This window comes from Oncorhynchus kisutch, linkage group LG5, assembly GCF_002021735.2.
Source record: "Oncorhynchus kisutch isolate 150728-3 linkage group LG5, Okis_V2, whole genome shotgun sequence".
Taxonomy (NCBI): domain Eukaryota; kingdom Metazoa; phylum Chordata; class Actinopteri; order Salmoniformes; family Salmonidae; genus Oncorhynchus; species Oncorhynchus kisutch.
This window is the reverse complement of record NC_034178.2, coordinates 5354146-5370565: the sequence shown is the minus strand read 5'-3', so window position 1 is coordinate 5370565 and position 16420 is coordinate 5354146. Positions and strand designations below refer to the sequence as shown.

The 16420-nt window shown below is 44.7% G+C and overlaps 3 gene segments (V, D, J or C); 2 read left to right on the top strand and 1 right to left on the bottom strand.

Annotated features, from left to right (window-relative positions):
• The first annotated feature begins 41 nt into the window (after window positions 1-41).
• LOC109890549 (Ig kappa chain V region 3368-like) lies at window positions 42-1278 on the top strand. The segment is given in 2 exon segments: window positions 42-205; window positions 386-1278. Coding segments are annotated over 2 exon segments (378 nt in total).
• LOC109890373 (Ig lambda-1 chain C region-like) lies at window positions 1278-2179 on the bottom strand. The segment is given in 2 exon segments: window positions 1278-1875; window positions 2173-2179. Coding segments are annotated over 2 exon segments (327 nt in total).
• Window positions 2180-3362: 1183 nt separating this feature from the next.
• Window positions 3363-3972, top strand: LOC116374158 (probable non-functional immunoglobulin kappa variable 6D-41). The segment is given in 2 exon segments: window positions 3363-3472; window positions 3632-3972. Coding segments are annotated over 2 exon segments (378 nt in total).
• The last annotated feature ends 12448 nt before the right edge of the window (window positions 3973-16420 follow it).

The window sequence follows — 16420 nt, the reverse complement described above, 5'->3', positions numbered from 1 at the left end:
AGCTCATGCTTCAGTGCTCTGAGAGTGTTTATAGCCCTGTGAGTTTCAGACTGTGGGACTGAGATCTGTCTTGATACTTTAGGACTTCAGTGTTATCATTGTTGTGTTCAGTCTGTTGTCTTCTCAGAGCCACAGATGATGATGAAGATGATGAAGATGATATCACTGATTCCACTGCTGATCACACTGGGGCTCCTGACTCAGGGTGAGAAAGTCTGCTCTCTGACCTTTCTGAACTGCCGTCTTCAGAGAGTTTCAGTTAAGAACCAGAGAAGTTTTGGCAACAGGAGTTTGAGAAGCCTCTATGATACTGCTTGTACATGGTGAGAGATTACAGTTATTTTATATGGATTCTGTTGACTTGTTCTCCACCTCTCATTTCTAGAATCGTCTGCTGGAGTTGTGACTCAGTCTCCTACTGTCAAGTCTGTTCGTCTGGGAGAGACTGTATATCTGAGCTGCACAGCCAGTAAGGGGGTGGGTAATGACCTGAGCTGGTACCTGCAGAAACCTGGACAGTCCCCTCAACTCCTCTTCTATAAAATAAGTCGACGTCAGTCTGAAACTCCTGGTCATTTCAGTAGCAGTGGATCTCAACCAGATTTTACTCTGACCATCAGTGTAGTCGAGGCTGAGGATGTAGGAGATTACTACTGCATGGGTTCGTACACTGATGAGAACACAGTGATTTAGAGTCGTACAAAAACCTCCCTCAGTCAGACTGCCCAGAAACTGTACTGCTACAGCTGGGGCCTACTGCAGCAACAGACTATTACATGAAACACTGGTCCACTGAACACACAGCGTCAGACAGTCCCACACCAAGACAATGTTACTCTGGTTACTCACGACAGGATCATAGTTCACCCAACCACCTCCTCTACACAACCACAACCTTTAGTTCACCTCTGGAGTGGTCAGATAAAAATGAATTGTGTAAAACAGACATCATTATTTGTCAAAAAGAACATGTAGTGTTAGCTCTACTCATTGTATTTCTATCTTTAATGTTTTAAACGTTTCATCTCACTGCAGGCTTGATTTGCATGGTCAGGGTCAGATGGTTTAGCTTCTACTAGTTTGGAGAAGTTCTGTCCCCAGGGGGTCGGTCAGACAGAGTCTGAGAGAGTGAGAGAGATTGAAAAAGCAGAACACACATTCAACAAATAGTCATTTGGTCTGAGGAAGAGAAATATAAATCTGACAAAGAATTAGATCTAGCTGTAGATACATTTCCATTTGTTGTCACAGTAAATAAATGAGTCAACTAATCCATCATGTTATTTTCCAAATCCAACTTTATTAGAACTGAGACAGACAGCAACATCACAGTAACAGTCTGAGTACAGAACACATTGAAGTCTCCTGTAATCTATACAATACACATTACTACCCAGGATGTGGTCTCCCCAGCAGTACTAGAGTTTACTCAGTACACTACTCTAACACTCTAACACACTACTACTGCTCCAACCAGGCCCCAGACCAGACCAGAGCCTCGTCTACTCCTGCTTCCCCAGAGAGAGCTCTTGTTGTGGGCCTCCTCCAGTAGTCCCTAGACCAGACACTGGCTCCTGCGAAGGGGGGAGGCCTGGGTGTGTTGGAAGTGGGAGACCCTGCAGGTGTAGAGCTCTCCCTGCTCCCAGCCTGCCTTGCTCAGGGTCAGGATGCTGCTGCGTCTGTAAAGGCCTTCCTTCTCTTCTTCTGGACTAGTCACGACCCCCTGGCTCACCTCCAGCCCGTCCACCTCCCAGCTCACCAGCACCCCCTGAGGGGAGTAGCCAGTCAGCAGGCAGGCCAGTGAGGCAGAGCCTCCAGAGAGCTGCTCAGAGGAGGGGGGGAGCAGAGACACTGTGGGACTGACAGTAGGACCAGCTGGAGAGAAGAGAACGTTTTAATGTTACATTCCAGAGGAGAGAGAAATAGAGTGTTCTATAAAATACACAACTTATTAAGGTTCACAGAGAACACAACACCTCACAACTCAACAACAATTACATCAATGTACAATAAAGTACATCACTGTTGCTGAGGTTTTTTTATCCATGTATTTTCATGTATATTTGCTGTCCCAGGGACAAAGACCCCATTCATTAAGGATCTTATCGCTCAATAACACTGCTGGAAGCAGATATGAAGTAACTTTATACTCTGCTGTGTGTTGTGGTGCACCTTCCATGTCCCTTACTTCAATAAGGCGTTTAAAAGGTCAGTCTGCTGTTCAAACAACAACAAATCGGCCACCCCGCCATTGTTTTTGGTAAACAGCTGAGGGATGGGGCTGGAGAAATTGAACCTCTCTCTAGTTCATGACATAACTACGGATGTAAGAAAATGTATGTAGCAATCACAGATTGCCCATTTAAAGTCAGTCCACTTCACTAATATCAGACAATGAAAGGGACCAGAACGTTTCTGTTATACTAATAACATTCTCTGTGTAATTCACGTGTCATAGCAGGGAACTAAACCTGATTAGCTCTTTGAATAAAACACCTGTTTCTTTTGAATAACTTGTTCAAAGACAGGTTGCTTGGCTGCACAACTGAAAGTCTCCCACAGACGGTAGCTAACATTTTGCCTTCTAAACCCTGAATTCTGAAATAAATACTAATATTGGGGTTTCCTTGACAGAGTTTGAGTCTTAACATGTCTGGTATATATTCTGTAGTGTTTTGAAGTAAAGGAAAAAACACTTACTTCTCAGCAGCAGTTTGGTCCCTCCACCGAACGTGAACCACAGTGATACAGTCTAGTTGAGACGCCGTACAACAACCTCCTTCACACAAGAGTGAGCACACCCTGCACTAACAGAACCACTCATACAGCTCCACACAGTGTCGTACAACTTTACTATACTCATAAAGCATTACACATGACATACAATTACAGTGTTTGACACTCTTTATATAGGAAATATTGTAGCAAGCAATACTCATGTTTATTCATTCACATTAGAGTCATTTAGCAGACACTCTTATCCAGAGCATCTCTGTGCATTCATCTTAAGATAGCTAGGTGAGACAACCACAATCATTAAGCACATTATGTACCTATACAGCATACTATGATTAATGAAGTCTCTGATTTGAGCTCCTTAATGTCTCCACCCAAATGTTTTTAACTCCAATGATGTCATATGTAATCAGAATGCATATGGGCAGAGTAAAACATTGTCATTTACGACAAATATCAATATTGACAATTGTGCCATTTTACTGTCAACAACAGAAATATAAAGCATTCCACATGATGATTATTTTCAGTTTATTATTCTGTCCTGAGGCAGGGTGTTTCCATAGAGAAGGTGCTTTGCATTGGCAGCTCATGCTTCAGTGCTCTGGGAGTGTTTATAGCCCTGTGAGTTTCAGACTGCAGGACTGAGAGCTGTCCATCAACACAACAGAAACCACGGCAACCATGACTCTGATCACCATCTTTATCTGGACACTGGTCTGCTGCTGCCTCAAAGGTCTGTTGTTTTATAACTCTTACAATGGAAAAATACATGTTAAGTACCTTGTATAATCATTGAAATGGATCTCAATTAATAAATGTCCCTGCATTAAATATTATGAAATATAAATGATCTGTTATTAATACTCCATTCATTTATATTTTTCCTCTTCAGGATCCAGAGGTCAGGTGACTGTAACTCAGCCTCCTGTAGTAACATTTTCTCCAGGAGACCCCGTCACTCTGACCTGTACAACCAACCCTAAAGTGTACAGATACAGTGATGGAGATGAGGGTGTGTTCTGGTATCAACAGAGACCTGGAGAAGCTCCCAAACTCCTGATAATATACGCAAATCAACTGCTAGGTGGGATTCCTGCTAGATTCAGTGGCAGTGGGTCTGAGAGGGACTTCACTCTGACCATCAGTGGAGTCCAGGCTGAAGATGCTGCAGTTTACTACTGTCAGAGTTTCCACAGTGGAGGTGTGTTCACACAGTGATTTAGAGACGTACAAAAACCTCCTGTACAAAATGACACACATCACTGGTCCACTGAACACAGAACTAAAGGTCTTGTTATATGACATCACCAAGTATAAACACTTTACTAACTCACAGAAATAATGTTTACAAACTAGTATCATAACTCTTCCAACCTCCAATGTCTACAAATGTCCTCAGGAAGATACAGTGAAATAGTCCCATAGACTATAAAAAAAAGTTGGTATGCCACAGTGATTGGTTGGTCAACCAGACACACACAGCTGGCTAACACATCTATGGAGCAGTATTGAGTGTGTAAGTGCATGACTGTGTGTGACAGAGAGAGAGCTCTGTGAAACAGAAACTTAGATTTGCATGGCCCCTCTCCCAGAATAGAGCAGTACACTCCCCAGATGTTCCCCCATCCTTAACACCCCACCAGAGCTAGACCAGAGGAGGATGGCCAGGCGACATCAGCCAGACTGGAAGAGGGGAGATTCAGATGTCAGATGTCAGTCTCAGGTCATTTCATAAGTCAGTTCACTAGTCTTGTGGTGTGGTGTGGAAATGGTTGGGCACCGGAAGTCCCTGTATAAAATGATGAAATATAAATGATCTGTTATTTATACTCGTTGATCAATTCATATTATTCCTCTTCAGGATCCAGAGGTCAGGTGACTGTGACTCAGCCTCCTGTAGTGACATTTTCTCCAGGAGACCCCGTCACTCTGACCTGTACAACCAACCCTAAAGTGTGCAGATACAGTGATGGAGATGAGGGTGCGTTCTGGTATCAACAGAGACCTGGAGAAGCTCCCAAACTCCTGATAATATACGCAAATCAACTGCTAGGTGGGATTCCTGCTAGATTCAGTGGCAGTGGGTCTGAGAGGGACTTCACTCTGACCATCAGTGGAGTCCAGGCTGAAGATGCTGCAGTTTACTACTGTCAGAATTATCACTATCTCAATAGTAACAATGTGATCACACAAGGATTTAGAGCCGTACAAAAACCTCCTGTACAAAATGACACACATCACTGGTCCTGTCACTTTATTCTTGTCAGCTTTAAGTTTTCTTGCCAAAGAGAATAGTTGAACATTTTCTAAGGTCAAAGTTTACATCTCTGGTGCCCACTATAATTACATGAGGAAGGATTAGAAAGCTATTGATGTACAGCTGAAGATTCATCATGAATTCATCAGGAATCAGCACTGAGACCGATTCAACATGAATTCATCAGGAATCAGCACTGAGACAGATTCAACATGAATTCATCAGGAATCAGCACTGAGACAGATTCAACATTAATTCATCAGGAATCAGCACTGAGACAGATTCAACATTAATTCATCAGGAATCAGCACTGAGACCAATTCAACATTAATTCATCATGAATGGCCTGAAACTAGCCAGTAGCTAATCCAGAAGCTAGTTGGCTCCTTTACTGGCAAGTCGTTGGTGTTCAGCTAACCACGGTTTGTGGTCATCGGCTATCCTTTGGCTCGAAAGTCTATCGGCAGTTCTGTACGGCGCAGCGCGGCTCGGAGCGGAGCATACCGGACCAATTTTTCTCTCCATGTCCCTGGATTTCGACTGCTCTCTGGACATTCATGCCCGGATCTCACAGCTGCTATCCGTGTGACTATCGGCCTTCGTCGATTCCGGAGCAAACATCAATTGTTCCGGAGCTAGCAAGCTCCGTCAATCACTCCTGAGTTCCATCAATCGCACCTGGGCTGCAGTCGCCTATCCGGACCCGTTTTGCTGCCTTCGCGGAGCCCCACCGGGCCTTCACAACTGGACTGCCGACGTTATCTACCCGAAGGAGTTATTCGGCTGGCTCCTCCGTCGCGACGTTACCTGAACGCCCATCTGCGGCCTGCTAACCGTTAGCTGTCTTACCGGCTGCTATCTGAATAGACAATCGGACAATTTTTTTTTAATTATTATTATTATCTTTTCTTCTTGGGCCTCTATAACTATATCTATTGTTTTTATTTTTGTTGTTGTTGTGTGATTTGGATTGATCCCCTCTACCACACGGAACCCCACTAATCTACTGACGGAGCGCAGGAGGTGGCTAACAACAGACCTCCATCCTATGCTAGCTTGCTACCGATGCCCTGGCTAGCTGTCTAAATCACCAACCAACCTCTCCACTCACCGGACCCTTTTGATCACTCGACTAAGCATGCCTCTCCTTAATGTCAATATGTCTTGTCCATTTCTGTTCTGGTTAGTGTTTATTGGCTTATTTCACTGTAGAGCCTCTAGTCCTGCTCACTATACCTTATCCAACCTATTAGTTCCACCACCCACACATGCAATGACATCTCCTGGTTTCAACGATGTTTCTAGAGACAATATCTCTCTCTTCATCACTCAATACCTAGGTTTACCTCCAATGTATTCACATCCTACCATACATTTGTCTGTACATTATACCTTGATGCTATTTTATCGCCCCCAGAAACCTCCTTTTACTCTATGTTCCAGACGTTCTAGACGACCAATTCTCATAGCTTTTAGCCGTACCCTTATTCTACTCCTCCTATGTTCCTCTGGCGATGTAGAGGTGAATCCAGGCCCTACAGTGCCTAGCTCCACTCCTATTCCCCAGGCGCTCTCTTTTGACGACTTCTGTAACCGTAATAGCCTTGGTTTCATGCATGTTAACATTAGAAGCCTCCTCCCTAAGTTTGTTCTATTCACTGCTTTAGCACACTCTGCCAACCCGGATGTTCTAGCTGTGTCTGAATCCTGGCTTAGGAAGACCACCAAAAACTCAGACATTTTAATTCCAAACTACAACATTTTCAGACAAGATAGAACTGCCAAAGGGGGCGGTGTTGCAATCTACTGCAAAGATAGCCTGCAGAGTTCTGTCCTACTATCCAGGTCTGTACCCAAACAATTTGAACTTCTACTTTTAAAAATCCACCTCTCTAAAAACAAGTCTCTCACCGTTGCCGCCTGCTATAGACCACCCTCTGCCCCCAGCTGTGCTCTGGACACCATATGTGAACTGATTGCCCCCCATCTATCTTCAGAGTTCGTGCTGCTAGGCGACCTAAACTGGAACATGCTTAACACCCCAGCCATCCTACAATCTAAACTTGATGCCCTCAATCTCACACAAATAATCAATGAACCTACCAGGTACCTCCCCAAAACCTTAAACACGGGCACCCTCATAGATATCATCCTAACCAACTTCCCCTCTAAATACACCTCTGCTGTCTTCAACCAAGATCTCAGCGATCACTGCCTCATTGCCTGCATCCGTAATGGGTCAGTGGTCAAACGACCTCCACTCATCACTGTAAAACGCTCCCTGAAACACTTCTGCGAGCAGGCCTTTCTAATCGACCTGGCCGGGGTATCCTGGAAGGATATTGATCTCATCCCGTCAGTAGAGGATGCCTGGATATTTTTTTTAAATGCCTTCCTAACCATCTTAAATAAACATGCCCCATTTAAGAAATTTAGAACCAGGAACAGATATAGCCCTTGGTTCTCCCCAGACCTGACTGCCCTTAACCAACACAAAAACATCCTATGGCGTTCTGCATTAGCATCGAACAGCCCCCGTGATATGCAGCTGTTCAGGGAAGCTAGAAATCATTATACACAGGCAGTTAGAAAAGCCAAGGCTAGCTTTTTCAAGCAGAAATTTGCTTCCTGCAACACTAACTCAAAAAAGTTCTGGGACACTGTAAAGTCCATGGAGAATAAGAACACCTCCTCCCAGCTGCCCACTGCACTGAAGATAGGAAACACTGTCACCACTGATAAATCCACCATAATTGAGAATTTCAATAAGCATTTTTCTACGGCTGGCCATGCTTTCCACCTGGCTACTCCTACCCCGGACAACAGCACTGCACCCCCAACAGCAACTCGCCCAAGCCTTCCCCATTTCTCCTTCTCCCAAATCCATTCAGCTGATGTTCTGAAAGAGCTGCAAAATCTGGACCCCTACAAATCAGCCGGGCTAGACAATCTGGACCCTTTCTTTCTAAAATTATCTGCCGAAATTGTTGCCACCCCTATTACTAGCCTGTTCAACCTCTCTTTCGTGTCGTCTGAGATTCCCAAAGATTGGAAAGCAGCTGCGGTCATCCCCCTCTTCAAAGGGGGGGACACTCTTGACCCAAACTGCTACAGACCTATATCTATCCTACCGTGCCTTTCTAAGGTCTTCGAAAGCCAAGTCAACAAACAGATTACCGACCATTTCGAATCTCACCATACCTTCTCTGCTATGCAATCCGGTTTCAGAGCTGGTCATGGGTGCACCTCAGCCACGCTCAAGGTCCTAAACGATATCTTAACCGCCATCGATAAGAAACATTACTGTGCAGCCGTATTCATTGATCTGGCCAAGGCTTTCGACTCTGTCAATCACCATATCCTCATCGGCAGACTCGACAGCCTTGGTTTCTCAAATGATTGCCTCGCCTGGTTCACCAACTACTTCTCTGATAGAGTTCAGTGTGTCAAATCGGAGGGTCTGCTGTCCGGACCTCTGGCAGTCTCTATGGGGGTGCCACAGGGTTCAATTCTTGGACCGACTCTCTTCTCTGTATACATCAATGAGGTCGCTCTTGCTGCTGGTGAGTCCCTGATCCACCTCTACGCAGACGACACCATTCTGTATACTTCCGGCCCTTCTTTGGACACTGTGTTAACAACCCTCCAGGCAAGCTTCAATGCCATACAACTCTCCTTCCGTGGCCTCCAATTGCTCTTAAATACAAGTAAAACTAAATGCATGCTCTTCAACCGATCGCTACCTGCACCTACCCGCCTGTCCAACATCACTACTCTGGACGGCTCTGACTTAGAATACATGGACAACTACAAATACTTAGGTGTCTGGTTAAACTCTCCTTCCAGACCCATATCAAACATCTCCAATCCAAAGTTAAATCTAGAATTGGCTTCCTATTTCGCAACAAAGCATCCTTCACTCATGCTGCCAAACATACCCTTGTAAAACTGACCATCCTACCAATCCTCGACTTTGGCGATGTCATTTACAAAATAGCCTCCAATACCCTACTCAACAAATTGGATGCAGTCTATCACAGTGCAATCCGTTTTATCACCAAAGCCCCATATACTACCCACCATTGCGACCTGTACGCTCTCGTTGGCTGGCCCTCGCTTCATACTCGTCGCCAAACCCACTGGCTCCATGTCATCTACAAGACCCTGCTAGGTAAAGTCCCCCCTTATCTCAGCTCGCTGGTCACCATAGCATCTCCCACCTGTAGCACACGCTCCAGCAGGTATATCTCTCTAGTCACCCCCAAAACCAATTCTTTCTTTGGCCGCCTCTCCTTCCAGTTCTCTGCTGCCAATGACTGGAACGAACTACAAAAATCTCTGAAACTGGAAACACTTATCTCCCTCACTAGCTTTAAGCACCAACTGTCAGAGCAGCTCACAGATTACTGCACCTGTACATAGCCCACCTATAATTTAGCCCAAACAACTACCTCTTTCCCAACTGTATTTAATTTTAATTTATTTATTTATTTTGCTCCTTTGCACCCCATTATTTTTTATTTCTACTTTGCACATTCTTCCATTGCAAAACTACCATTCCAGTATTTTACTTGCTATATTGTATTTACTTTGCCATCATGGCCTTTTTTGCCTTTACCTCCCTTCTCACCTCATTTGCTCACATTGTATATAGACTTGTTTATACTGCATTATTGACTGTATGTTTGTTTTTACTCCATGTGTAACTCTGTGTCGTTTTATCTGTCGAACTGCTTTGCTTTATCTTGGCCAGGTCGCAATTGTAAATGAGAACTTGTTCTCAACTTGCCTACCTGGTTAAATAAAGGTAAAATAAAATAAATAAATAAAAATGAATCAGCACTGAGCCAGATGGAAGTCCTTCATCCCAGTCTAGAATACCTCCAGGGTCACTGACAGGTCAGCCAGTGGCAAAGGTCAACCGTTCCAAAGTCACATGCTCAGACACACACACAACCTCCTAATGCCTCCACCAGTACCTGTCCTGTACCACACTGTGGCATCTCCCAGACCTAATCCTGAGTAAACTAGACATCAGACAGAGGACACCATTCACCTCCATGTGATATGTCTGACCTAGCAAGGTCATAGGTCAGATATGAAAGGTTGCACATTGCCTCTATGCTAGGAAGCATTACAGTACATGACCATTCCTTACATCAGTGGAGGGTTTGAACAGGCTCCTGCAGTGGAGAGGACAAGGAGTTACTGATAATCCTCTTTTCTAGGAATCAAGGAAGAGGTCACAATGAATCTCCTGGAGAGAGAGAGAGAGAAATTTACTGTAGATACAGGAGCTCCCCGGGCAGCCTAATGGATTAAAAGCTGCCCTGTCTGATGTGTTAACTCACCTGGTGTCCTTCGTGTCAAGGCTGCCGCTTGCAGGAAGTGCCTCAGTCAGAGATAAAGTTATATCCTGTTTGCGCTGGTTTCTGACTGACACAGTACTGGAGGTAAGCAACACTCACCTCTTGGATCGCGCCACACCCACAAATGACTCTTAGTTATTTTCTCTTCACCTTTATATTCTGCTTCCAAAGACAAACAGAATACCTGTCTGGAACAACGCTACGAAAATGGAACCTATAAAAATCATGTAACTTAGCATCTGCTAAATGTAGAAATACTCAGTCTGCTCAACCTCAGCCTTCTCAGCTTCACATTTCACATGATCTCATGCCATGTTTAATCTTTCCACTGCCAGTGGTTCTCCTAATCTTTTTACTGATGGTGTGTGTCAAAGAGGTCAGTGTATTCATGCAAGTGTGTGTGTGTGTGTGTCCTAGTGGTCACCCTTCATACTGTCCATTGTCCAGGGCAGGGATAAGCTGATTGAATTGGAGTTAGTGGCCATTGTCTGATTAACAGGTCACGTGGAATAAACATGGCATGTCTCTACATGCAGGCAGGACACAGAGATAGAACATGGCATGTCTTTACACGCAGGCAGGACACAGAGATAGAACATGGCATGTCTTTACACGCAGGCAGGACACACAGAACATGGCATGTCTCTACACACAGATAAAACATGGCATGTCTCTACACACAGATAGAACGTGGCATGTCTCTACACACAGATAGAACATGGCATGTCTCTACACACAGATAGAACATGGCATGTCTCTACACACAGATAGAACATGGCATGTCTTTACACGCAGGCAGGACACAGAGATAGAACATGGCATGTCTTTACACGCAGGCAGGACACAGTACATGGCATGTCTCTACACACAGATAAAACATGGCATGTCTCTACACACAGATAGAACGTGGCATGTCTCTACACACAGATAGAACATGGCATGTCTCTACACACAGATAGAACATGGCATGTCTCTACACACAGATAGAACATGGCATGTCTCTACATGCAGGCAGGACACACAGATAGAACATGGCATGTCTTTACACGCAGGCAGGACACACAGATAGAACATGGCATGTCTTTACATGCAGGCAGGACACAGAGATAGAACATGGCATGTCTCTACATGCAGGCAGGACACACAGAACATGGCATGTCTCTACATGCAGGCAGGACACACAGAACATGGCATGTCTCTACATGCAGGCAGGACACACAGAACATGGCATGTCTCTACACACAGATAAAACATGGCATGTCTCTACACACAGATAGAACATGGCATGTCTCTACATGCAGGCAGGACACAGAGATAGAACATGGCATGTCTTTACACGCAGGCAGGACACACAGATAGAACATGGCATGTCTCTACACACAGATAGAACATGGCATGTCTCTACATGCAGGCAGGACACAGAGATAGAACATGGCATGTCTTTACACGCAGGCAGGACACACAGAACATGGCATGTCTTTACACACAGATAGAACATGGCATGTCTCTACACACAGATAGAACATGGCATGTCTCTACACACAGATAGAACATGGCATGTCTCCATATGCAGGCAGGACACAGAGATAGAACATGGCATGTCTTTACATGCAGGCAGGACACACAGAACATGGCATGTCTCTACACACAGATAGAACATGGCATGTCTCTACACACAGATAGAACATGGCATGTCTCTACACACAGATAAAACATGGCATGTCTCTACACACAGATAAAACATGGCATGTCTCTACATGCAGGCAGGACACAGAGATAGAACATGGCATGTCTTTACACGCAGGCAGGACACACAGAACATGGCATGTCTTTACACACAGATAGAACATGGCATGTCTCTACATGCAGGCAGGACACAGAGATAGAACATGGCATGTCTTTACACGCAGGCAGGACACACAGAACATGGCATGTCTTTACACACAGATAGAACATGGCATGTCTCTACACACAGACAGAACATGGCATGTCTCTACACACAGATAAAACATGGCATGTCTCTACACACAGATAAAACATGGCATGTCTCTACACACAGATAGAACATGGCATGTCTCTACACACAGATAGAACATGGCATGTCTCTACACACAGGCAGGACACACAGATAGAACATGGCATGTCTCTACATACAGGCAGGACACACAGATAGAACATGGCATGTCTCTACATACAGGCAGGACACACAGATAGAACATGGCATGTCTCTACATACAGGCAGGACACACAGATAGAACATGGCATGTCTCTACACGCAGGCAGGACACACAGATAGGACATGGCATGTCTCTACACACAGATAGGACATGGCATGTCTCTACACACAGATAGAACATGGCATGTCTCTACATACAGACAGGACACACAGATAGAACATAGGATGACATGGCATAAAAAAGGGAAAACACATGCTATAGACAGACATGGGACAGACATGAGAGAGCCAGGACATGGGACAGACATGAGAGAGCCAGGACATGGGACAGACATGAGAGAGCCAGGACATGGGACAGACATGAGAGAGCCAGGACATGGGACAGACATGAGAGAACCAGGACATGGGACAGACATGAGAGAACCAGGACATGGGACAAACATGAGAGAGCCAGGACATGGGACAGACATGAGAGATCCAGGACATGGGACAGACATGAGAGAGCCAGGACATGGGACAAACATGAGAGAGCCAGGACATGGGACAGACATGAGAGAGCCAGGACATGGGACAGACATGAGAGAGCCAGGACATGGGACAGACATGAGATAGCCAGGACATGGGACAGACATGAGATAGCCAGGACATGGGACAGACATGATATAGACAGGACATGGGACAGACATGAGATAGCCAGGACATGGGATAGACATGATATTAAAAGTCAGGCAGCTACATTATGGGACACTCAGATCAGGCGTCAGTCTCCGGTCTTTTGCAGACTCCATCAGGTTTTCTTCCAGAATGGTCCTGTATTTGGCTCCATCCATCTTCCCATCAATTTTAACCATCTTCCCTGTCCCTGCTGAAGAAAAGCAGGCCCAAACCATGATGCTGCCACCACCATGTTTGACAGTGGGGATGGTGTGTTCAGGGTGATGAGCTGTGTTGCTTTTACGCCAAACATAACGTTTTGCATTGTTGCCAAAAAGTTCAATTTTGGTTTCATCTGACCAGAGCACCTTCTTCCACATGTTTGGTGTGTCTCCCAGGTGGCTTGTGGCAAACTTTAAACAACACTTTTTATGGATATCTTTTAAGAAATGGCTTTCTTCTTGCCACTCTTCCATAAAGGCCAGATTTGTGAAATATACGACTGATTCTTGTCCTATGGACAGAGTCTCCCACCTCAGCTGTAGATCTCTGCAGTTCATCCAGAGTGATCATGGGCCTCTTGGCTGCATCTCTGATCAGTCTTCTCCTTGTATGAGCTGAAAGTTTAGAGGGACGGCCAGGTCTTGGTAGATTTGCAGTGGTCTGATACTCCTTCCATTTCAATATTATCGCTTGCACAGTGCTCCTTGGGATGTTTAAAGCTTGGGAAATCTTTTTGTATCCAAATCCGGCTTTAAACTTCTTCACAACAGTATCTCGGACCTGCCTGGTGTGTTCCTTGTTCTTCATGATGCTCTCTGCGCTTTTAACGGACCTCTGAGACTATCACAGTGCAGGTGCATTTATACGGAGACTTGATTACACACAGGTGGATTGTATTTATCATCATTAGTCATTTAGGTCAACATTGGATCATTCAGAGATCCTCACTGAACTTCTGGAGAGAGTTTGCTGCACTGAAAGTAAAGGGGCTGAATAATTTTGCACGCCCAATTTTTCAGTTTTTGATTTGTTAAAAAAGTTTGAAATATCCAATAAATGTCGTTCCACTTCATGATTGTGTCCCACTTGTTGTTGATTCTTCACAAAAAAATACAGTTTTATATCTTTACGTTTGAAGCCTGAAATGTGGCAAAAGGTTGCAAAGTTCAAGGGGGCCGAATACTTTCGCAAGGCACTGTATATCCTTCTATCACACCTATACTGACACTTGCACACACACACACACACACACACACACACACACACACACACACACACACACACACACACACACACACACACACACACACACACACACACACACACACACACACACACACACACACACACACACACACACACACACACAGCTGCCATACTGTTTACTGCTAGCAGCCAGCAGGCAATCTCTATAAGTCCTGACATTAGAACTGCTGGGAGAAGCACCTGTGGGCCCTGAATAGACCAACGAGGATAAATAATCACTAAGCTTTGGCAACAACACACAACAAAGGAACATCCTTCACCAATGGTTGGGGGGGGGAAGGGGGGAACGATTAAAAAGTGTTAGTCGGTTGTTTTTTCCAGTATAGGGTTCAAGATTCCTGTAGAGATCCAACTGAGGAGCCCAATAAGGATCAGTGTTTTGTTGCTTTTTTTTGATTGGCTGCCTTGATTTAGCTTCCAAAGTGTTGCAATGTTGTGTTTGATTGTTTTAGCTGTACTTTAACCCTTCACAAACCATTCATAAGGCCTACAGTGCATTTGGAAAGTATTTCATTTTGTTAGGTTACGTCCTAAAATGTATTAAATCATTTTTTCCCTCATCAATCTAGACACAATACCTCATAATGACAAAGTAAAAACAGGTGTTTAGAAATGTTTGCAAATATATAGAAATAAAAAAACTGAAATATAACATTTACATAAGTATTCAGACCTTTTACGCAGTATATTGTTGAAGCCCCTTTGGCAGCGATTACCACGTCAAGTCTTCTTGGGTATGACGCTACAAGCTTGGCACACCTGTATTTGGGGAGTTTCCCCCAGTCTTCTCTGTAGATCCTCTCAAGTTTTGTCAGGTTGGATGGGGAGCGTCGCTGCACAGCTATTTTCAGGTCTCTCCAGAGATGTTCGATCGGATTCAAGTCCGGGCTCTGGCTGAGCAACTCAAGGACATTCAGAGAATTGTCATGAAGCCACTCTTGGGTTGTCTTGGCTGTGTGCTTAGGGTCGTTGTCCTGTTGGAAGGTAAAAACCTGAGAGATCTGGAGCAGGTTTTCATCAAGGATCTATCTATACTTTGCTCCATTCATCTTTCCCTTGATCCTGACTAGTCTCCCAGTCCCTGCCGCTGAAAAACATCCCCACAGCATGATGCTGCCACCACCATGCCTCACCCAAGGGATGATGCCAGGTTTCCTTCAGACGTGATGCTTGGCATTCAGGCCAAAGAGTTCAATACTGGTTTCATCAGACCAGAGAATCTTGTTTCTCATGGTCTGAGAGTCCTTTAGGTGCCTTTTGGCAAACTCCAAGTGGTCTGTCATGTGCCTTTTACTGAGGAGTGGTTTCAGTCTGGCCATTTTACCATAAAGGCCTGATTTGTGAAGTGCTGCAGGGATGGTTGTCCTTCTGGAAGGTTCTCCCATCTCCACAGAGGAACTCTGGAGCTTTGTCAGAGTGACCATTGGGTTCTTAGTCACCTCCCTGACCAAGGCCCTTCTCCCCTGATTGCTCAATTTGGCCGGGCGGCCAGCTCTAGGATAGAGTCTTGGTGGTTCCAAACTTCTTCCATTTAAGAATTATGGAGGCCACTGTGTGTTTGGGGACCTTCAATGTTGCAGAAATGTTTTGGTACCCTTCCCCAAATCTGTGCCTCGACACAATCCTCTTGAAGCTCTACGGACAATTCCTTCGACCTCATGGCTTAGTTTTTGCTCTTACATCACTGTCAACTGTGGGACTTTATATAGACAGGTGTGTGCATTTCCAAATCATATCCAATCAATTGAATTTACCACAGGTGGACTCCAATCAAGTTGTAGAAACATCTCAAGAATGATCAATGGAAACAGGATGCACCTGACCTCAATTTAGAGTCTCATAGCAAAGGGTCTGAATACTCATGTTATTTTTTTTTATACATTTGCAAACATTTCTAAAAGTCTGTTTTTGCTTTGTTGTTATGGGATATTGTGTGTAGATTGATGAGGAAAAAAA